Source organism: Mercenaria mercenaria, chromosome 1 (assembly GCF_021730395.1).
Source record: "Mercenaria mercenaria strain notata chromosome 1, MADL_Memer_1, whole genome shotgun sequence".
Classification (NCBI taxonomy): Eukaryota; Metazoa; Mollusca; class Bivalvia; order Venerida; family Veneridae; genus Mercenaria; species Mercenaria mercenaria.
In genome coordinates, this window is record NC_069361.1 from 80,127,355 (window position 1) to 80,151,810 (window position 24,456).

The 24,456-nt window shown below is 35.9% G+C and overlaps 1 protein-coding gene across 4 annotated transcripts in view; it reads right to left on the reverse strand.

The window, feature by feature from the left end:
• Positions 1–24,456, reverse strand: part of LOC123532651 (WD repeat and HMG-box DNA-binding protein 1-like) — a 98,050-nt gene that overhangs the window by 55,637 nt on the left and 17,957 nt on the right. For 2 of the 4 annotated variants that reach the window (XM_053552193.1, XM_053552180.1), the window contains exons 8-19: positions 22,316–22,422; positions 19,873–19,957; positions 19,534–19,581; positions 17,159–17,321; positions 16,519–16,688; positions 15,640–15,824; positions 14,652–14,899; positions 14,074–14,188; positions 13,547–13,655; positions 13,111–13,172; positions 12,757–12,871; positions 11,489–11,620 (exon numbers count right to left, since the gene is read on the reverse strand). In XM_053552193.1, the coding sequence (XP_053408168.1) occupies positions 11,489–11,620; positions 12,757–12,871; positions 13,111–13,172; positions 13,547–13,655; positions 14,074–14,188; positions 14,652–14,899; positions 15,640–15,824; positions 16,519–16,688; positions 17,159–17,321; positions 19,534–19,581; positions 19,873–19,957; positions 22,316–22,422 (1,539 nt within the window). Of the gene's footprint in view, positions 1–2,577; positions 3,073–4,820; positions 4,957–5,454; positions 5,538–6,094; positions 6,227–6,759; positions 6,843–7,479; positions 7,608–10,812; positions 10,998–11,488; positions 11,621–12,756; positions 12,872–13,110; positions 13,173–13,546; positions 13,656–14,073; positions 14,189–14,651; positions 14,900–15,639; positions 15,825–16,518; positions 16,689–17,158; positions 17,322–19,533; positions 19,582–19,872; positions 19,958–22,315; positions 22,423–24,456 lie in introns of those variants that run through there. The other 2 variants (XM_053552199.1, XM_053552186.1) reach the window with 2 other exon arrangements.

Consider the following 24,456-nt stretch of genomic DNA (forward strand, 5'->3'; position numbering starts at 1 on the left):
CAATTGTTGGTGTCCTGTATGTAAATGAAATGCTGTACACTTAAAATCACAGCTTGGTGCCTTAACCATACTTTTGTGCATTTTCACACAACAGACTATTTGCCATTATTAAATTTTCACACTACCTTTGGTTATAATCAATGCAATAATTTTTTTTCTGAGTTGCCCAAAACCTCGGTTGTTGAACAAAATTATGTTTAAGTAAAAAAGCTACCAGGCAACACTTGACATGTGAAACTTTAGACTTTGCCCAGAGTTATTTAAATACTACATTTCTTCACTAAAGGTATTTTTTTCTGGAAAATTACCCAGACAGCTTTACTAAAATTCAGCAGTGAGGGAAATACATCAGATTTTTTATGCAGACTGAGAATATGTGTAATAAATTTGAAAACAAACACAACATAGAGTTAAGTCTTACTTTGTCCCTTGATAATCGGAAGTCAGCAGTTACAAACACTGTAAAAGTTGCTGCAGCTTTTTTGTAACTGTAATGTTTAAATTTCAGACTTAAAACATTGTAATCATGGACTCAGTCAAACATTGAAACAGCAGATCTAAATGCAACAGAATACATTTTTCTTGGTAATGACTTTATTACCAGTACATTTAAGCATATCAAAGCAAATGCATCAAAGTTGTCCCAATTAATGATCAAATTAACACAACCTTCGTCCTTAAAATACTCTACATGCACATCATGGTCTAGAATCAATTTATATTCAGACAACTATTAACATAACAAAAAAGTCTTAGGTGGCAAGTGTCTTTAGACCTTGTCCAGTAACATGAAGTCACATTCAAACACAAGATTTCACTTCATCTAAAGCCCCAAGAGCCAAAAATCTCTATTATATAACACGAATTTTTTGTAGAAAAGCGCATGTCTCCTCCAATGCAAAGTAGTAACAGGCAAGAAGTCAATAGGGGACAGGAGCGAAAGTCAAAGATACGAACGGTTGGCTGCAATAGGGATCATCTACTCGGCTTGTCCAATTATTCCACAAAGTTCCAACATTCTGGGCCTAGTGGCTCTCAGTTATGGATTGGAAACGGTTTTCCATGTTCTGACCCCTGTGACCTTGACCTATGATCAAGTGACCCCAAAACCAATAGGGGTCATTTACTCTGCATGTCCAATCATTCCTATGAAGTTTCAACATTGGTGGATAAAGTGGTCCTCAAATTATAGATGGGAAAGAGTTTTCCATGTTCAGGCCCCTGTGACCTTGACATTTGCTCAAGTGACCCCAAAAACAAGGGTAATCTACTCTGTAAGTCCTATCATTCTATGAAGTTTGAAGGTTCTGGGTCAAATGGTTCGGAAACCATTTTCCATGTTCTGGTCCCTGTGACCTTGACCTTTAAACAAGTGACCTAACAATCAACATCTGCTCTACATGCCCAATCATCCTATGAAGTTTCAACATTCTGGGTCAAGTGGTTCACAAGTTACTGATTAGAAACGGTTTTCCATGTTCAGGCCCCTGTGACCTTGACCTTAAAAGTTTGATCTAGTAATCTCAAAAATAAAACGGATCATCTACTCTGTAAGCCCTATCATCCAATGAAGTTTGCAGGTTTTAGGTTTAATGGTTCTCCTGACAAATGGACTGAGGGCAAAAACAATACGTCTCCCCTACTGATGAAATAAAAGGTTCTGTTACTAATGACTACATATTTTCAGAAATTTCAAAGGACCACATCCTTATCATGGATGTGTGACCCTGCTTATTGAACCAAAATGACATTTTGTTAGTAACAGTTTATTTATTTTATTTTATTTGGGTTTTATGGCGCACCAACACAGTATAGGTTATATTGCGCCAAACAGGACTACAATTTTTGATTTCACATCTCATTTACATCAAAATAAAAACACAAGGTATGGAATCAAAATTTGTATACCTGCTGGAATCACAGAGTTACAGCAAAACCATGTGTTAAGACCCTATTAGTCGCCTCTTAAGATCATGCAAGGGTAAGGCAGTGGTTCCAATTCTTTTAATACACAGATCGTCCCAGAACCACATGGGGCTAGTAACATTTTGTATCAGTCGCTTCCGACCTCATTTTGTCATAGGAGAATGAACACATGCTTAGTACCATAACTTGTTGGGGAAAAAAATATACCAGATTTATACAGTCACCTTTTCATGCCAAACACATTCAAAGGCGCTTTACATAAGACAAAAACTTTTTTCTTCAGTTTTCCCAAAGTACTGTTGTCCACCTGCTACCTTTTCTTTCTAAGACGTCAATATACAGACAGAACTAGATATCTAATACCAATGACAGCCAAAATTCCATATATAGACATGGGAATCTACATGTACAGAGGCATGGTTGGTTGGTTACGTATTTTCCTCCACTTTCTTAGCGACACTCCTTTTCTTATCTTTGTTGTTACAATAGTCCTCTCTGTATGAACGCACAATACACCTGTTCCCCTTCACATCACTATATACATGAAAAAGTTAGGGTTCGTGTATCAAAAGGACCCAAAGCACTTGATATATTGAAATACAGGGCCACAGAAAACTTTTTGTGTCAGTATAGAACAAACCACTTGGTATATCAATCTATACATGTATTCTTTAATGTCAAGAACCTTGTATATATGAACAAAGTAATATAACACTAAGTTTAAAGTGGACTTCATAAATACATTTACAGCTAGGTACAGCCTTTTACACTTCATCATTATATTGTTAAGTTAAATACCGTACCTAATAATAATCAATAAAGAAATTTTAATGTCATTTCCTGATAAAAATATCAAATATTTAGATAAAATTTGCCATGAAATACTATAAGCAAACTAAATCCTATATAAATAAATTAACTTTCGTCCTTTTTAAATGCAAAATTTGCTAGTTTTGAATTTGTTGTCTGTGATAATGGTGTCTTTTTCACTTCACTTTCTATACTATCTCGGTGTTTTTTCACTCCCTCTTCAGTGTCATTATCATCACGTTTTCTCTTCTTGTTCTCAGAGTTATCATTTTTTTCTGTATCACCACTGTTTTCCTTACTCTTCTCAGTCAATGATTTTGCTTTTTTCACCCATGCCTAAAATTAGAAGTGATAACATTTACTTAGTTACAGCTAAGTTTATAATTTTCAATCAGTAACAATGGAAGTTTTATGGGGCAAACTAGGATATAAGGAACAGATTTCAAACATCAGTCTAACCAATTCTCAGTCGTATGTGTATACAAAGCCTGAATATAGACTTTTATTATGTTTCCTAAAATCACTTTTATCCTGTGATTCCTGCTAAATTTCTATAATGAACTTGTCCACCTTTCAATTTGGACAGTACCATTAACTGTTAAAAGGGGTACTTACCAAAAAGATACTGAATGAATGGTGAAAAGTGCAGACCATGATCAGACTGCATGGATGTTCAGGCTGATCTTGGTCTGCACTGGTCGCAAAAGCAGAATCACTTGCTGCCAGCAGCCTAAGGGTTAACACATTTTTCTACAGTTATAATTATTATTTTGAAAAACGTGTGGACTGCTTCATAAAGATAAAGGGAAGCGGTCTAGTGCAGGTTAAGGTGTCGCTGCTCAATCTGGTGGTTGTGAGTTGTGGGTTCAAGCCCGACTGAGGCCAAGACCACTCCCAAAATTACAATAGTAATGGATTTTAATGAAGCAGACTTGAGAACAATCTTAGCTAAAATAGGCAAGTACAAACTACAAAAACAAGAGCTGTCGGAGGACAGCAACGCTCGACTATTCAACAGCCTTGTCAATTGAATGAATACAAAAGTTGAAAAGGGGGCATAATTTTGTAAAATGCAAAGTAGAGGTATTGAACCTCTGTACAGCATGTCATATCATGACAGTGAACAAGTGTGTGAAGTTTCAATCCTTTCCAATTTGTGGATACTGAGATACCAGCTTACATACAAAAACTTAACAAAAAACTGCTAAGTCAAAGGGGCATAATTTTGTAAAAATGCCAAGTAGAGTTATGGGACCTTCACAGTGCATGTTAGATCATGACAGTGAACAAGTGTGTGAAGTTTCAATCCATTCCAATTAGTGGATACTGAGATATCAGATTACATACAAAAATTTAACCAAGAACTGCTAAGTCGAAAAAGGGGCATAATTTTGAAAAAAAAGAGAGTAGAGTTATGGGACTTGCTTAGTGCATGTCAGATCATGATAGTGAACAAGTATGTGAAGTTTCAATCCATTCCCATTAGTAAGTACTGAGATACCAGCTTACATACAAAACCTTAACCAAAAATTTCTAAGTCGAAAAAGGGGCATAATTTTGTAAAAAAGCAAAATAGAGTTATGGAACCTGTGCAATGTAGATCAGTTCATCACAGTGAATAAGTGTGTGAAGTTTCAATCCATTCCCACAAGTGGTTACTGAGTTACCAGCTTACATACAAAACCTTAACCAAAAATTTCTAAGTCGAAAAAGGGGCATAATTTTGTAAAAAAGCAAAATAGAGTTATGGAACCTGTGCAATGTAAGTCAGTTTGTCACAGTGAATAAGTGTGTGAAGTTTCAATCCATTCCCACAAGTGGTTACTGAGATACCAGCTTACATACAAAACCTTAACCAAAATCGGGACGCGGACGCGGACGCGGACGCCGACACATGGGCGAGTGCAATAGCTCACTATTCTATGAATAGTCGAGCTAATAACTTAATTGTGGCAAATCCTTTATAAATGTAGACATGTAGGAATAAAACAGTGTACAAGAGGCTTGTTAAAGAGTATGAATTATAAGCCATTGTATGTTAACATACATTCCAAACCTAACAGCTAGTCATAGTTGCAATTTACCTGTCTATCTTCCTTTGCTAAAGCCCTGAACTGTTCTGCAGCATATTTACTAAATTCTTCTTCCTCTGCCTCTGGCTGGGTCTCCTTTAACCTGTCTGAGTTCTCTTCTAACCAAAGGTCAAAGGCAGAAGCAGGTCTACAGATACAAACAAGTATTTACATTAAGTTGGTTTGTTTGACAAGTATAATGCAATTTTTCAACAGTATTTCAGTTATGAAATGGAGGTTCAGTTAACCTAACCAGTGTTCCTGGATTCTGTACCAATATTAACTTGTTCTTTACATGCACTGACAACTTATGCGCATAAATTAGAGGTAAAGAACTAATAACTTCAAACGCATCTCCTGTCATATCGTCAACAAGAACATTTGTCTTGGAAGACAGAACTTCCGACCTGTAGAATCAACATTTTAGCATATAAATATGCCTTATCAGTAAATGGTCACTGTTTTAAACAAAAGTTGCATAAATGTATGGACACAGTAGAACAGGCAAGTAAAAATAAACAACTTTCATTAAATTCAACCATTTTTTAAACAAAGAAAAATTATGTAGCATATAAACAATTTAGAGGTTAAAGATAAAACTATATAAAATCTGCATGGTAAACAATGCAACTATTAATTTACTTACTTCTGTGTTGCTGCTGGTTCCTCATTTTTATTTGTTTTTACAGTCTCTGATTTCTTTTTCATGAACAGTTTGGGTTGTGATCCCTGTAATATAGAACAATTTCTTTAACAACTGGCCTTCCATAAATTAATAGAATTCATTTTTTTTAAACTATCATTTTTCATTTTCTAGAACATGACAAGATAACATATCTGTGATTTTGTAAACATTCCTTGCAAAAACCTAATATTTTAACATTTCAAAATAATACTGACTGGTTCCCTTCATGTGTATTTCTAGATATAAGTAAATATAGAAAAGGAAATTGGTGATAAATGTGTTTCCCTACCAACTTGGAAGCTACAGGCTCAAACCCCATTGTAATCCCAACACTGTCTCCTCTTTAGCTAAAGTACTGGGCCAAAGGAACTTGAAAATTGGAGAACAGTCTTGAAACTCCAGCATATGACTGGTTGTTTCTGAACACAAACTAAAATTTACCAACGGCATGAATGAACTGCACTGGTCTCCAAACTCAGTTTTATAACCCTTCAATCAAATTTTTATAAAAGCCACCTCAAGTTGTCAGACTTCTTTTTTTTTGAGTTACTTAGTTTACCAACAACTCTTTCTAGTCATAAAGAATAAACTATAAACTGACCTTTTTCTGTGAAGATTTTGATGACTTTGTGTCAACAGCAAAAAGAGGGGAAGGTTTTTCTTTCTTCTTTGACATGCTGTCAAAAACCTGTGTACCCTTGGTTAGTGCTGTACTTGGGTGTGGAGTTGATACCTGTACAAAGACAGAAAAGATTACTATTGACGCTGAAAATATCTCACATGAACAGATCTGAGAAATATGTGGACATTAATTGACTAAATACAAAAAATCTTGGTTAAAGACAAACAGCTAACAGATATGTACCTGGTACATGTGATAAAAGTTTTTCATTAAACAGACTATTTGCTACATTGTAAATTAATCAAATTATCACAAAATCATCATCTTGACCAGTTACAAAATTTATTTCTTTACTCATCGCTACAATGCTGAAATTGCTGTATGTCTCTCAACATCCCGAGAGGCAATAAATTAACCACTATATCACATATGGATCAATCTATCTATCTTCCATTCAGTCAAACCCCTTGTGAGGATATAGACTTTGACGCGCGTCAACTGACAAAGAGAGAAAAGAATTAAAGCATAAAAGGAGTATATACAGATTGTATTAAAAATAGGTTATTAACAGAGCAGGTTTCTAGGGGGACACTGATAAAATAAATGTAATATCCTAATATTATCAACTACTAAATGTGTAATACCTTAAAAGGGTTTGATCTGTTCTTGAAGGGATTCTGTGATTTCTCTTGTTTATCTTCTTTCACCTTGAATGCAAGCATTGGTCCTGGAAATATTCAAAACACATCTAAATATCATATCTAAACAAGTTTCTTTGTGTTCACTACAATATAGACAGACTAGTTTTCCACAAATATTTGACAACTTCAAAAAATAAATTATAGGAGACAGGAAATAATCATGTATAATGTACAGTTGTCCCATCCCAAATCCCACTGTGCAACTCAACATTACCTTTGCAATCCTGACAAATAGCGGTATTTTTCTGAGGCGTTGTGAACTAGTCAGAATTACGTACTGTTCACTTTTTAAAATGATTATTTATACATCATGCATGAAAACCTTTTCTGACACTGCTATTAAGGGATCAGTCCTAAATTAACCATTTAATACAGAACTAGTTATTTGAAAGTGACATCCATTAACACATTGTCTGTCAAGCCTACATAATTCAAAACAGATTATTTTAAAATGACAAAATACCTGATAAAAATTGTTGAAATTATTGCACATTTATCATAATGTAGGAACAGGACTATATTACTTATCATCACATTTTGTCTAATAATCACAACTCCATTATTTGGAGACTGCATATTTCAAAGAAACCATTACTCTAAAAGTAACTGAGGATCAGGTTTCTGCTCAATGTTGTAAACAAAATACAGTAAATATAAAGTTACCTGAAGGTTTTTCATCTTCCTCCTCCATGTCAACATCTTGTTCCTGAGTCACCTCAACATTGTCCTCTTCATACTGTTCTGCTCTCGAGACACTTGCGTATGGGGCGGATCTAGACTCCATCTCATAACTGTAATCGAAACATTCCTTGTATCAAAATTGTTAAATATCGGTACTTTTAATTAAACACACTTTTATGTATGACAGGGAAATGTTGGTACAATATGCTTTCTGATGTGTTTTGAGTCACACAAAAGTAAGTCTAGAGAACACACATAAACACTGTTGCTTATCAGTTGGAGGAGGAACCCAGGTGCCACTTTTAGCCTTATTCCAGTCACATTCACACATGGAAACAGATAAAATTTTCCAAATAAATAAAATACCAAGTTGAGACTTCAGGTGTTGGAAGGCAAGTCTTTTAAACTCAGTATCATTAATCAGTTAACCAGCTGTTGTGCAGTGTGCAAAACACACACACAAACCAACAAACAACAAGAGGGTCATAATGACCCTGGATCGCTCACCTGAGTAAAATGAGCTACATGTTTCAAATGTCAAACTGATGATAAAATATTAAGAAAGTCAGTAGGTCACATTCATGGTCAATGAAATTCAGTTTTACAATTGGTGTGCAAAACTGTTTATGTCATCACAATTTCAAGGCTGTTTCTTAAACAAGAGGACCATGATGGTCCTGAATCGCTCACCTATCCCCACATGACCCAGTGTTGAACTGAGTATGATGTCTTTATTTCTATTATTTGACAAAGTGACCTAGTTTTTGAGCACATGTGACCTAGATATCATCAAAATAAAAAATTCTGACCAATTTTCATGAAGATCCATTGAAAAGTATGACCTCTAGAGAGGTCACAAGGCTTTTCTATTATTTGACCTAATGACCTAGTTTTTGAAGGCATGTGACCCATTTTTTAACTTGACCTAGATATCATCAAGGAGAACATTCTCACCAAATTTCATGAAGATCTCATGAAAAATATGGCCTCTAGAGAGGTCACAAGGTTTTTCTATTTTCAGACCTACTGACCTAGTTTTTGACCGCATGTGACCCAGTTTCGAACTTGACCTAGATATCATCAAGATGAACATTCTGATCAATTTTCATGAAGATCTCTTGAAAAATATGGCCTCTAGAGAGGTCACAAGGTTTTTCTATTCTACTGACCTAGTTATTGACCGCACGTGATCCAGTTTCAAACCTGACCTAGATATCATCAAGGTGAACGTTCTGACTAATTTTCACAGATCCCATGAAAAATATGGCCTCTAGAGAGGTCACAAAGTTTTTCTATTTTCAGACCTACTGACCTAGTTTTTGACCGCATGTGACCCAGTTTCGAACTTGACCTAGATATCATCAAGGTAAACATTCTGACCAATTTTCATGAAGATCCATTGAGAAATATGGCCTCTAGAGAGGTCACAAGGTTTTTCTATTTTTAGACCTACTGACCCTAGTTTTTGACTGCACGTGACCCATTTTTGAACTTGACCTAGATATCATCAAGGTTAACATTCTGACCAATTTTCATGAAGATCCATTGAGAAATATGGCCTCTAGAGAGGTCACAAGGTTTTTCTATTTTTAGACCTACTGACCTAGTTTTTGACCCCACGTGACCCAGTTTCGAACTTAACCTAGATTTCATCAAGGTGAACATTCTGACCAATTTTCATGAAGATCTCATGAAAAATATGGCCTCTAGAGAGGTCCCAAGGTTTTTCTATTTTTAGACCTACTGACCTACTTTTTGGCCGCACATGACCCAGTTTTGAACTTGACCTAGAATTTACCAAGATGAACATTTTGACCCATTTTCATAAAGATCCCATGAAAACTGTGACCTCTAGAGATGTCACAAGGAAAAGTTTACGCACGCACGGACGACGGATGCTGCGTGATCACAAAAGCTCACCTTGTCACTTCGCGACAGGTGAGCTAAAAACAAGAAAGTAGGTAAGTCGGTCAAGGTCACAGTCAAGTGACAACATATTACTTGGGGTCATCAGGTAATTACAATTAAACAGTCCTGGAAATAGGATCAGATGATTTTTTAAAGTATTTTTTCCTATATAACTCACATAATAACTAAGTGACCCCAGGGCGGGGCCTCTTTTATCCCCAGGGGCATAATTTGAATAATTTTGGTAGAGGACTACTAGACACTGCATCATACCAAAAATCAAAAGCCTAGGTCGTATGGTTTCAGACAAGAAGATCTTTTAAAGTTTTTTCCTATATAAGTCTATATAAAACTTGGGACCCCCAAAGCAGGGCCTCTTTTTCACGCCAGGGGTACAATTTGAATAATTTTGGTTAAGGACCATATGACAATGCTACAAACTAAATATCAAAGGTCTAAATGTTGTGGTTTCAGACAAGAAGATTTTTAAACTTTTTCCCTATATAAGTCTTTGTAAAACTTGGGACACCGGGGTGGGGCCATATTTGACCCTAGGGGGATAATTTGAACAATCTTGGTAGAGGACCACTAGATGAGGCTAAATACCAAATATTAAAGCCCTAGGCCATGTGGTTTTGTACAAGAAGATTTTCAGTTTTCCCTATATAAGTCTACATAAACCATGTGACCCCAAAGACGGGGCCACAGTTGACCCTAAGGGGATAGTTTGAACAATTTTGGTAGAGGACCACTAGATGATGCTACACAACAGATATCAAAGCCCTAGGCCCTGTGGTTTTGGACAAGAAGATTTTTAAAGTTTTTCCTTTTGGTTGCCATGGCAACCAGAATTCTGCATGGAATTCAATTTTTTTAACAATTTTGAAAGGGGGCCAACCAAGGATCATTCCTGTGAAGTTTGGTGTAATTCTGCCCAGTGGTTTTCAAGAAGATTTTTTTTAGAAAATGTTGACGGACACATGACACACGACGCATGACTGACGACGGACATTGAGTGGTCACAAAAGCTCACCATGAGCCTTTGGCTCATGTGAGCTAAAAAGTAAAACCTATCAAAATATCAATGAGTGAATTCAACAACCCTGTTACATAGCTCACTACTTAAGACAGTAAAATCCTGACCTGACCAATGATTATTCAGTACCAGTACTAACATGTTCTCTGCAAGTAAAAGCCAATTTCTCCAGAAGAATCACAAGTGAAGGGAATGATTTCAGACAAAATGTCTTTTACGATACACTACACTCTGGGGGTAATTTTGAATGTCAACAATAGGTATGCAAGGTAACTTTTTACATAATGGCTATAGAGTTAATGGCTTTGAATCAAGCAGCAGTTTGACCATATACAAGATTAGTTGTTAAAGTATAATTGTTATGTTTAAACCTCTGAGCATACTGTTTGGCTTCCTCCTCCTCGGCCTTTCTGACAGCTAGTTCACTTATTTTCTGTGCCAGCTGCATATATCGCATCCGACTGCTGTACTTGATGGCTAACTGTAACGTATGCTGGTCTGACATCATATCACACACTTCCAAAGCTCGGGCCTCCCTTTCTGATCTTGCTGAGAGCTGAAACATATATATTTAAGTAGGCACATGCTGAATATCTAAATTTCATGTCTTTCACTTTGAGTATTTTCATTTAAACACAGTAATCTACATTTGTAGTAAGAATTGGCTGGGTGTGAGCCATGGAGGACAATTGTAGATAACAAGTATTCACTGAACACACCCCATGAAAATAATCATCTATCAATATCTTACAAGTAAAAAAATGTCTGCCACTTTAGGGCTTATGGCCCCTTGAAAAATTCAGTTCTTACATGTAACACCAATGGTCTTCTAACAGTTTGAACAGATTCTAACCTACTTGAGAATCAGGAGTTTGACAAATACTGCAGATCTTACCCCAATTGGATTTTTTTTTTTAATCTGTAAATCAATTAATGATCCTTTTTTTTCAAGGCTATTTAAGTCATAAAATGACCAGAACTAACTAGAACTAACTAACATAACTAGAAGCACTGAAAACGAGCGGTACAAATACAGACTGTACTTACAGCAAACAGTTTCATGAGTGCCTCCTGTGCAGGTTTAAGTGCCTCGGCCTTGATGGTCTCGTCATACTCAAACCCTTGTCTTGTCCAGTGATCAAAGTGACCGGATAACAGGTTTGTCCTCCATAGCAACTCCTGAAAATATTCAAGTAATGTCCGTACACATATGAATATCATGTTTTCTATTTCTACTCTTGGTTCTGATCATTGGAAAACCACACCAAGTTAATCACTGAGCATAATCTAAACGCATTTCATAAACATAATAATCAAACATAATTCTGTAGCCATGTACTAAAATAATCACAACATTGATAAATCAAGAATCAATGCTTCATGGCATAATAAACAAGAAGCTGCGTTCAATAAACGCTTGATGCCCCCGGTGGCATCCTTGTCAATACATAGCAACATAAGTCCAAAATGAGGTCAAGTTCAAGGTCAAACTGAGGTCAGGTGATGTCTGAAGATGAGGAATGGTCACAGGTTACATCTGCATTAGTATCAAGTCATTCTAGTAAGGGGTATTGATGCTAGACGAAACGGTCCCATTTAGTTAACCAAGAGATAGCCCATATAATACAACCTAAGTCCAAAATGAGGTCAAGGTCAAGGTCAAATTGAGGTCAGGTGATGTCTGAAGATGAGGAATGGTCACAGGTTACATCTGCATTAGTATCAAGTCATTCTAGTAAGGGGTATTGATGCTAGACAAAACGGTCCCACTTGGTTAACCAAGAGATGGCCCATATAAAGCAACTTAAGTCCAAAATGAGGTCAAGGTCAAGGTCACACTGAGGTCAGGTGATGTCTGAAGATGAGGAATGGTCACAGGTTACATCTGCATTAGTATCAAGTCATTCCAAATAGGGGTATTGATGCTAGACAAAACGGTCCCATTTGGTTAACCAAGAGATGGCCCATATAAAGCAACCTAAGTCCAAAATGAGTACAAAGTCAAGGTCAAACTGAGGTCAGGTGATGTCAGAAGATGAGGAATGGTCACAGGTTACATCTGCATTAGTATCAAGTCATTCTAGTAAGGGGTATTGATGCTAGACGAAACGGTCCCATTTGGTTAACCTCGGACGGACGGACGGACAGGACAATCACTATATGCCAAGGGCATAATAAAAATCTTGATTTCCTGACACAATGCCCAGTCATATGAAATAACAATTAGGGAAAGTTGAATTTTATGTTTTTTTGTTGGGCTTATTAAAACTGAATATTTCACAGTATTGGATAAATGAACAATTGTTGACAAGTACCTCATATTGGCTTTTCTCCGTATTGAGTTCACACAGTGGTATCTGGAAGGGCAGTATAACTGGTGCTGGTCTGGGTAACGTTGCAGGGTATCTAGAGCCTTTACATGGTATACACCTGTGGAACAAAATCCAGATATCAAAAGATTCTGTTACTTCTTTTTCTGTCAATGTTATCAACACTGATACTGAAAGATCTTAAATATGAAATCTGAAAGATCATAGTTCTTATGATGGAGACCATATACAAATAACTGGAAATCCCTATGTAGTAAATCTATTCAAAAGCACAGAAAACAATCTTGAGCGGAAAATTTGGATTTTATTGCAATACACACAATAACAGAGGGATCTTACCTGATCTGCTGAGGGTTTTCATGTATACCGACAATCCAATAATTGTCAGATTTCCCTTTGGCCTGTAATATTAAGGCAAAAATGAATTATGACACCACTGCTAAAAGGTATATCAAAAGCAGTATGACTTAGCATGCTATGGCAACACCAAACAACTGCAGTAAATGCAAGAAAATCATGAAATTTATTGTAGGATCCATACTTGAAATTCTTTCCTTATCCCATCACATTTTAGAGGTATATTTTCACTGTTCGCTGCTCATCCACTGTTTGCACGTTGACCTACTGACACTAAAACCATTCGTACATTTTAAAAGGTCAGTTTTGGTTTGTAAAAGGAACCATTCTTAAGAGTGACTAAATACATTTCAAACTTCCATCAGAATTAAGCCAAAAATTTATAAATTAAGTATAAATTCAAGTAAAGGCAGCTTACGTGTGTTCGGGTGTTGGCAACTTGCACCCATGTTTTACCAGTATTTCTACCCAACATGCGAATAATACCAGCAGAGTCCATATAGAATGGAGTGCCTTCAGCCGAGAACCTGCAAATTACAAATTAATACACAAGATGAATTTTTGCATTTTTCATTGCACTATTCAAATAATGAAGAACACTATGTACTACATACCTAAAACATAACTTCTCCATTCCCCAAAAACTTTATAAGCATAGTCAATAATAACCAAAGAAAGAAATGAATGTGGGCCTTTTGCTACACACTATGTATGCTTAATTAGAGAGTCAATATAATATCTGAAAACACCAACTGAAACTGTTATTGACAAGCAGCCACTATCATGAATGTACAGACACAAAACAGACAAACAATCTTTAATATATGAAATTCATGGCAGTGGAACAACTACTGCCAAATGTGCAAACACTTTTTTTTATATTCTCTGAATTGTTCCTAAATATGCTCTAAATATTCTGGCACCAAATTATGCAGACTTACTCACCCTGCCCATACTAGTGTAGATTTAGATGACAGAGGCAAAGGTTCTCCATGGATGTCCCTCTTCCATTCCCGTACATCCAGTAATGTGACACCTAGACACTGTTCACCTGGTATACCTACAAACATCATGGTTCATCTAATATTTGGTCAAATCTTTTAATGAAGATGTAATAAAGAATAATATTCATGATCATCTTTAGTCACAGCAACCTGTCATTCTTTCAACCAATACGCATGTAACTGGAATCCCTTCTGAATTAATAAGACAAAGCAAAAATGTATTACCCAAACAAAGATCTGTAATTACTTCGAAGTGTTAGCAATTTGCAGACTCATTTTGGTAGATATTTGTATTTGATTAATTCTATCAAAGTAGCCATTTTGGGTGTCACTTAATTTGAAAGACATATTTTAGAACTAAATATATTCGATTTCACATGTTTTTTTCTTTAAGCTTTAAGTTCCCGAAACATCTCAATTTCAGTCTGTTTGGCAACAGTAAAGATTTATCTGGTAACCTATAACAACACAGACGTTAACATACTGAATCATTTATAATGATCATTTAACAGCACATACCCATCCCTCTATGGTAAACAACTATCAGTTGGTTCTGATGTCCACTCATACACACTACCGGTCCTGGCAGAGCAAATATCTCCTTCTGTACCCCAGCTACGGAGAAGAGGCGGAGATTCCGTGCCTCAGTGGCGGCAGCTAGCCATCCCTCACCCAGCGTGACACACTGTATCTCCTCATCATCAGGCATACTGATGCTCCATTCCTTGTTGTTGTCCCATGATGAGAAATGCATGCATGTAAGTTTACTACAACAGAATGTAGAGCAGTTTAAAATCACTGCAAATTAAGTACATGACTTGTTATTTGACTCTGAAATCCCATTACAAAAGCAAAGAAAATCTAAATCTCATTTATCATTAAGAGCTTCATTAAACCTTCATTAAAGAATGTACAGCATTTACTCAACTTCTTATAAGGCCATTAGCTGATACAGTCAAAAGTCTGAATGAGCAGAAGATTTCTCAGCAACACTCTACTTAATCCAATCACTTCATAACATATAAATGAGCTGTATAAAGTAATGCTGGCGGTTCTAAATATACAACAATAGAATGTACACAAAGATAGATACCCATATGATAATAAATTAATAGCTGAAAAATATTTTAATGGGGGTTCTTTTTTCGTCAAATAAACTTCTGAAGGGGGTTGGTCCATTCTGAAAGTGCCTTCCTTGGGGTGGGACGTATGTTTTACTGGAATAGCCCTAACAGAATCTTTGTATTATTCATCACTTTTTAAATATGATCACCAAGGGACTCCAAAGCCAAGTGCTTAAGGTCAGACTCCGAATCACTTGCCTGTCTCAGATGTGGGTTCAAGCCTCACTTGGGGGTGTAGAATTCTTCACATGAGGAAGCCAACAAGCTGGCTTAAAGATGGTCAGTGGTTCAACCCAGGCATACAGTTAATTCATATCTATAAACAGGGAACTATATAAAATTTACTCTTTACATAAACACATGGCTGTAGAAAGCTCTACTACCTTGATGTATCAGAATCTCCTTCTGTAGCCAGTACTACAGCTTCTGTAGAAAGATCTGCCATAGTGTAGTTAAAGTTGTTCATAACATGCATGGCATGATGTATGGACGTGTCATGGAACTCTATATCTATAGAATTCTCCTCATCATTGTTGTACTGTCTCACAACTCCAACTGAATTCCACACCTGCAGAAGGAAATGAGAAAAAAATCAAATACTGGTAAATAACTTTATAAAGTTTTCAAAAGCCAAAGCCCTGCGACTTGAAAGCTCAGTATTTCCAATTTCAATATTTTGCTTAAATGGATTTTTAGAACTTAGTAGATGGGATAATCTGACCACTGATCAAATGCCATTTAAAGCAGAATTTCTGATAACCTCCCTTGTATATATACACATAATATTTCTGTATTTCATAACTACTTCCTATTTAAAATGGCTCTACCATTTGTGATTGAGTGTACAGACCTGGCAAGTTATACTGACTTTAGCGAGAGGAAATAAGGTGATAAAGTTTGCCATAAACAGAATGCTTCCATGATACTATACAATGTAATTGTAAGTCCTCTTGTTTGGCATTTTTGGTTGTTACTGTTGAGAATATAACTACACTGAGAAAATGTTTGGTCAAATGGAAGCCTTTTATGTTGGAGAAAGATCACAGATACCCCTCCAAGATAACTTCAGGCAGACCTCAAAATTGCATTATGTGACTACAATATACCTTTCTATTTATCTATTTCCTTCAATTGTGTTCAACTGCCATTTCCTTTTCAATTTGTGTACTACACAGAAGCTAGTATATATCAAATTCTTATTTAAATTTAGAATCTGATACAACTGACTGATAGAATTATTCTGTAATATTTCAATTACAAACCATAAATCTACTTGTGAGATGTTCGGGTGTTGAGCCTGGCTGGAATGCTCTCTGTAGAGGTGTGGGTTTAAACCCTTCGATGCGAACCTCGGGTCTAGGGGGCTCAGACTTCTCAGAGGTAACACTGGAAGCATCATCATCATCAGCCTTCTTAAAATCCGGTATACTATCTGGAATATTTTTAGGCAAATGTGTTATGGTTTAAGTCATTACAGAACTTGAATTTGCACTTAGAATGTCAACGAGTCTGTCCCAGTCTGACACAAATGCATAAATATTATTACTTCTACTGTATGAATGTAAGGTAGCGGATCACTAATGACACTTCCAAGCGATTATATGAGCCGTGCCATGAGAAAACCAACATAGTGCATTTGCGACCAGCATGGATCCAGACCAGCCTGCGCATCTGCGCAGTCTGATCAGGATCCGTGCTGTTCGCTTACGGTTTCTCTGATTGCAATAGGCTTTGAAAGCGAACAGCATGGATCTTGACAAGACTGTGCGGATGCACAGGCTGGTCTGGATCCATGCTGGTCGCAAACGCCTTATGCTGGTTTTCACATGGTGCGGCTCAATTATAAATTCTCTGTATCCATGGTTACTATGCTTCAACTTTTAAACTCAAAATACATTTTACCTCCATCATCATCTGAGAAGAGAGGCTGTGTAGCTTTTGGCGTGACACCCGTCATGTCATCATCACTTGCCATTGTATCTTCATCATTTGTGGCTTGAATGAGGAAATCATCATCCTCATCATCAAAAACACCACTCGCTACCTTACTGCTGCCCTCATCATCCTGTATCAAAACAATATGTTCAAAATTGGCACAAAAAATTCAACCGCTGACTTTACTGGGCTAGGGGCATTTGTAAATTAAAAGTCAACTAGGCAAATTATACTTATTAATGGATGATATTTGTGACCTCTACAGTGGACTTAAAAACATTAAATTTAACAAGCAAATCCGATGAATTGGTTTCCCCTGCCGAAAGGGTTTGTGGTGAGGAATGGCAAAAAATATATATCCGGCAAAAAGTTAAGGATGTTAATAAGAATCAAATAATTTCATTAGTCAAAATCAATTTAAAAAGAAAACAATGTTTAATTAAAGAGTACATAATAAATGTATGATACTTTGATCCTGACTAAAGAATTTATTTTGAATGGGATATGCTTACTGTAATAAGCTTAGCTTTTAAAATTAAATGCAGTTAACTGAAATGTGAGCTTGAAGTTTTGTCTTTGAGTGGTTTGGCACCAGGTGTTGCTGTTTAACATGTACATTTGAACTTAAAAGAATAGATGTCCTTAAGAGAGCACAGGTAAGATATCTTGAACATGGCTGAGGGCAAGGTTTGTGCAGTCACAACTTAACATGTTGAAGGTCTGAACATTGTAAAAAAAAAATAAAAAAGGAATGGAAATAGATATGTATATATATATTTTTTAGAGGGTGGGGGAGCGGGGAAATGGGAGAGGAAACACTTTTTCACATGTTGATTATAAATATTGATGGAAAACTAAAAATGGAAAAAAAAGGGTGAAGGTGGGGGGCGGGGGGGGGGGGGGGGGGCAGAGGATGCATGATCAGTGGTGGGCATGACTGGGTGGAGGAGTGAGGTGGGGGAATGGTACAACTTGCATGTTAATAAATAATCATGGAAGGTTTGAAAAAAATCTAAAATAAGAAATGAAAAAAAAAAAAAAAAATTGTTTGGGTGGGGGGAGGAGGGTGTGTGACCAAGGCAAGTGGGTAACCAGGTGTGGGTGCGCAACTTCACATGTCTATATAATAAATGTTCACAGAAAAGAATGAAAAAAATTTAATGAAATTCTGCCAAATGGTCAGTTTGTTATGTACAAATATGTGGATTTTTAGACAATTAAAGGGCAATAACTCTGAAGTTACAAAAGAAATCCGTACGAAATTGTGTGTGCACAACCACATTATAGAGCTCTAAATTCTGTTAAAGTTTCATAGTTCAAGGTCAAATATATCAAAAGTTATGATGCAGAAATTGCCATATCTTTAGTACTCTATATAGTTAACACTAGAAACTTCTAAGGGCCATAACTCTGGTGTTACTTGGGCAATCTGTCTGAAACTTGATGGGCCCTATAACCTCACAGTGGTGAACATGTATATGAAGTTTGTTTGAAAAAAAAAAATCTAAAATAAGGATTTTTTTTTTTTTTTTTGAGAGGGGGGGGGGTTGGGAGGGGGAGGGGTGTGATCAAGGTAAGGGGGTGACCAGGTGTGGGTACACAACTTCACATGTTTACAATAATTGTTCATGGAAAAGAATGAAAGAAATTTAATGAAATTCTACCAAATGGTAAGTCTGTTATGTACAAATATATGGATTTTTATACAATGAAAGGGCAATAACTCTTAATTTACAAATAAATCCGAACGAAATTGTGTGTACACAACCACATTATGGTGATCTAAATTCTGTTTAAGTTTCATAGTTCTAGGTCAAATATATCAAAAGTTATGATGCAGAAATTGCCATATTTATAGTACCCTACATAGTTAACACTAGAAACTTCTAAGGGCCATAACTCTGGTTTTACTTGGGCAATCTGACTGAAACTTAACGGGCCACAAGAACTCATAGTGGTGAACAAGTATATGAAGTTTTAAATAAATATTCCCAACCATTTCATAGATATGGCTCCGGATGGACAGAAGGACGGAAAGACAACGCCAAAACTATATCCCGCCGACTTTTGTCGGGGGATAACTATGACATTCATCTAATAGTAAAGTAAATATCTGTTTTTGCACTGAACTGTTTCCTCTTACAGGTGGCTAACAAAGGCTTCACTGAGCAACTGCTGACTCATGAAATTTTAATGAAGCTTTAAGTACAGAAGAATGCACAAGTTTTTTTTCCACAAAAGAGCATTTGTTTCGTGCACTCCATTAGCAATTATACGTAAAAAATTTAAATGTATCTACTCTAGATGAAAACATATACCCGTATTTCAAAATTTGAACTAACCTGTTTATTTTCTGTCAGTGAAATATCACACAGCTGACCAAGCTGACCCTGAAATTAAGAGACAATTAATTTAAGTAAACTTTAAAGTGTTTTATCACTTATCTGTAAGCTTTATCAATTTAAATTAACAAATTCTTCAAAGTAAGTTTCTAAAAATCCCAGTCATAGTTTCTTTGGTCAAACCACCAACTAACCAATTTAAGTACAATGCTATGAAGGTCTCCATTGTACTTAAATTGCTTAAGCAAGCAGTATTTTTCAAGAGCTATTCACTGTCCGTGCTTTACCTAGAGTAAGTATGCACTAGCTGAAACAAGTAAACTGTATCCTCCTAGTTACCTGGTTATCACAGAAGACAAGCTCCATGTTCCCTTTAGGATTCCATGCCAATGACATTATAGACAAGCCCTTCTCATTCTTATGTCTAAAACACAAATAGACAAAACTTTCTCAATTTTATGTATAAAATACAAACAGGAAAGCTTTAATGTATAAAATACAACAAGAGCTGTCCGTAAGACAGCCAAGCTCGACTATTCGAAATATTGTCCCAGAAGCAGGAAAATATTACCCAAAAAGGTTAAATATCAAAAGAGTTTTAAGTTCAAAAGGGGGAATAATTTGACCAAAATGCATATCAGTTATGGGACTTGCTGCTATCAACTAGTTTCATAACCCCGAAGGCACATGTGAAGTTTCAATTCAATATCTGCATTAGTTTTGGAGATAGAAACTTGCATGTAAAACTTTAACCAGAATTTTCAAAGTCCAAAAGGGGGCATAATTTGCCCAAAATACATGCCAGAGTTATGGAACTTGACCCAGTGAGGTTGGTAATTGATCTAGAAAAAGAAAAAATAAGTTTCAAATCTATATGCCTTTTAGTAATAGCTGTATGTACTTGCACGCAAAACTTTAACCAGAATTTTCTAAGTCCAAAAGGGGGCATAATTTGGCCAAAATGAATGTCAGAGTTATGGGACTTGCTGCTATCAACTAGATTTATAACCCCAAAGACACATGTGAAGTTTCAAATCAATATCTGCATTAGTTTTGGAGATAGTAACTTGCATGTAAAACTTTAACCAAAATCTTCTAAGTCTAAAAGGGGGCATAATTTGCTCAAAATACATGTCAGAGTAATGGGTCTTGACCCAGTGAGGTTGGTAATTGATCTAGAAAAAGAAAAAATAAGTTTCAAATCTATATGCCTTTTAGAAATAGCTGTATGTACTTGCACGCAAAACTTTAACCAGAATTTTATAAGTCCAAAAGGGGGCATAATTTGGCCAAAATGAAAGTCAGAGTTATGGGACTTGCTGCTTTCAACTAGTTTTATAACCCCGAAGACACATGTGAAGTTTCAATTCAATATCTGCATTAGTTTTGGAGATAGTAACTTGCATGTAAAACTTTAACCAAAATTTTCTAAGTCCAAAAGGGGCATAATTTGCTCAAAATACATGTCAGAGTTATGGGACTTGACCCAGAGAGGTTGGTAATTAACCTAGAAAAAGATAAAATAAGTTTCAAAGCTATATGCCTTTAATTGATGGCTGTATGTACTTGCATGCAAAAACTTAACCAAGGTGTGACGCCGACGCCGACACCAGGGTGAGTAGAATAGCTAGACTATTCTTCGAATAGTCGAGCTAAAAAGGGAAGCCTTTCTCATTTTTATGTATAAAATACAAATAAATATGCCTTTCCTAGTTTCTTATCCTTATGCTCAATATACAAATAGGTATGCCTTTTTGTTCCTGTGTCTATGCATTTTGTTAAAAGCTGAGAGCATGGCTTTTTTCTAGGGTTTTGGGGAAAAAAGCCCCTGGTCATATTGGGAATTTTTAACGTGGTAAATTGTCGAAATTGGGAAAATATATCGACAAATCAAGTGAGGTTTTAATCAATATATATTAGTTTAAATCTTCAGTTTCAAATTTTACTGGTAGACAGTATCCCCTTGTGAAATTTTGAGAATTTTTATTTTCAGGGTTGTTTTCCAATATTGCCAAAAAATACAGTAACTCTTCATTTGTCATCTTTAAACTTTTTGTTTACAGTTGTTTTTTTTTTCACCAAAATTATAACTGAAATTTTCCTAATAGTAGAGTGGCAAAGTGCATGTATGTTCGAGTGAAAAAACTGGGTCGCGAAAATATGTGACAATTGATTTTAATGGTATAAGAACTACCTGTTGACATGTTTTGGGTACTTTATTCAATTAATATTTATGTTTTTATGCATTCTGAGGGTTTTGCGTATAAATCATACATTTCTTCAGCAAAATATTGTATTTAATTTTTTCCGAGGTTGCAGACGTCACGTTATTAAAAATCGAAACCAGTTGGTTTTTCCAACATTTTGTTTGATTTCCTTGGCAAACAAAACTTACTGTGCAAGAATTATCTTTAAATAACAGAAAGTACCTGATTTCAGTCGGGAAATTTTTCATTGGATTTGGAATTTTTTGCTCCAGATTGGGAAAAATGGAGCATATTTGGCATTGGGAATGGCCCCGTGAGACAGGTTGAAAAAGCCCTGGAGAGAAAAATGACATGTATACTGTATGTCAGTTTATATTCTTATCTATATTTGAAGGTCATAATGTGTATCAAAAGGGTGTTCTGGGTGCTGCTGATGGCTCTTTAAATCTTTATCTTTGATTGAATTTTTAAATCAGTTTGGACACAGACTCATTTTAATTAGAACTTCAGTCCTACCCCTATTATCCTTTGAGAATCTACTTCTTCAAGGATCAAGTGTTATAAAGTGAACTTACTTATCTACACATTTCTTGGACTGTACACTGAATATACAGATCCAACCATCAGATCCCCCTGCGGCTAGGTACTTCCCATCCGGGCTCATTGCCAGTACAGATACATGCTGCAAACACAGAAACATAGTTTTAAATCCTGTTTTATCTGCAGATTTAAATTCTACATCATCTGCCGACTTAAACCCTAGTTTTTCAGTGGAATGCTAAATTAACACATTTTGATATAAAATAACCACCGATATTTAAACCATCTAGTTTAATTCATATAGACAATCACGAAGGTATTTGCGGAAAAAGGTGTCCTCGAAATTATACTGCTAACTATACAAAATTTAATGTTTCCAAAACATACTCATTAGCACAACATCTTAACAACTTCTAGCAAAGACCAGTACAGGTCTGCTTCTTAACTCAGAACACTATTATAATTAGTACATGTAATTACAGTAAACCTCACTTATAATGAACTCAGATATAAGGAACACTCGGTTATAAGGAACGGTTTTCAATTCCCCGATCTAATTCCTTCTTTATTCAATATAAAAACCCTCGGTTATAGGGAACTCGGTTATAAGGAACACTCGGTTATAAGGAACACTTATTCTGGTCCCAAAGTATGAAATTCAATGGAAAACCCCTCGGTTATAGCGAACAGACATAAAGAATAACAAGAGCACCGCCTTGCGGGTGCTGACGCTCATCTGATTTTTTTTGTGTAATAGAAATATTGTCCTACCCATGATTTTCTAAGTCTAAAAAGGGCCATCATTCTTGCAAAAAGCAGGATAGAGTTATGTTTCTTGATGTACAGTGTCCACTTATGATGGTGAAAAACTGTTGCAAGTTTTAAAGCAATAGCTTTGATAGTTTATGAGAAAAGTTGACTTAAACATAATACTCAACCAAGAAAATGATTTTCTAAGTCCAAAAGGGGCAATAATTATTGCAAAAAGCAGGATGGAGTTATGTTGCTTGCTGTACAGGGTCAGCTTATGATGGTGAACAAGTGTTGCAAGTTTCAAAGCAATAGCTTTGATAGTTTAAGAGAAAAGTTGACTTAAACATAAAACTTAACCAAGAAATCTGATATTTTCTAAGTCCAAAAGGGGCCATAAATCTTGCAAAAAGCAGGACGGAGTTATGTTTCTTGCTATACAGGGTCAACTTATGATGGTGAACAAGTGTTGCAAGTTTTAAAGCAATAGCTTTGATAGTTTAGGAGAAAAGTTGACCTAAACATAAAACTTAACCAAGAAATCTGATATTTTCTAAGTACAAAAGGGGCCATAAACCTTGCAAAAAGCAAGATGGAGTTATGTTTCTTGCTATACAGGGTCAGCTTATGATGGTGAACAAGTATTCCAAGTTTCAAAGCAATAGCTTTGATAGTTTAGGAGAAAAGCTGACCTAAACATAAAACTTAACCAGGCAACGCCGACGCAGACGCCGACGCCGACACCGACGCCGACGCCGACAACCGCTCAAGTGATGACAATAACTCATCATTTTTTTTCAAAAAATCAGATGAGCTAAAAAATATTGAAAACTGCAAACAAACAGGGGAATCGCTGATGACGTTAAGTAACATCGGCACTTTCACGCGCTTTTATGCACATGAATAAACACGTATTATTTCATTTCTATGATCTTTAGTTTGTTATTTCGCGGATATGATAAAAAGAAAATAAATATCATCATTAACATATATTTACTCGAGATTATGTTTGAGAGCCACATGTATTAGGTATTTCATGTTAACAATAGTAAACGAAAACAGTCGTGGACATGGTCATGTCATACTATCCTAAATAAATGCGTTAATTACGCGTGATTAACAATGGCAAACAGTCCAGTTTACCAAATTTTCAATTGTAAAAATTATAGCAGGTGCTAAAATGGACAATAGAAAAACTATAGGCAATGGGTATAATTTACACTTTAGTCCGTATGTATGGCGCCGTTGTCTATTCGTAATGCACTGTATGTCATAAACACCCTACTTTTAAATTTTAATTGGTAGTCTAATTAAACATTTTTGTATTAATTATTTGAACATTTATTTTATATTAGTATTGATGCCTTTTCACATAACATGCTGCCGAGCAAGGTAAGAGCTGCAACATATCTTATAATCATAATCA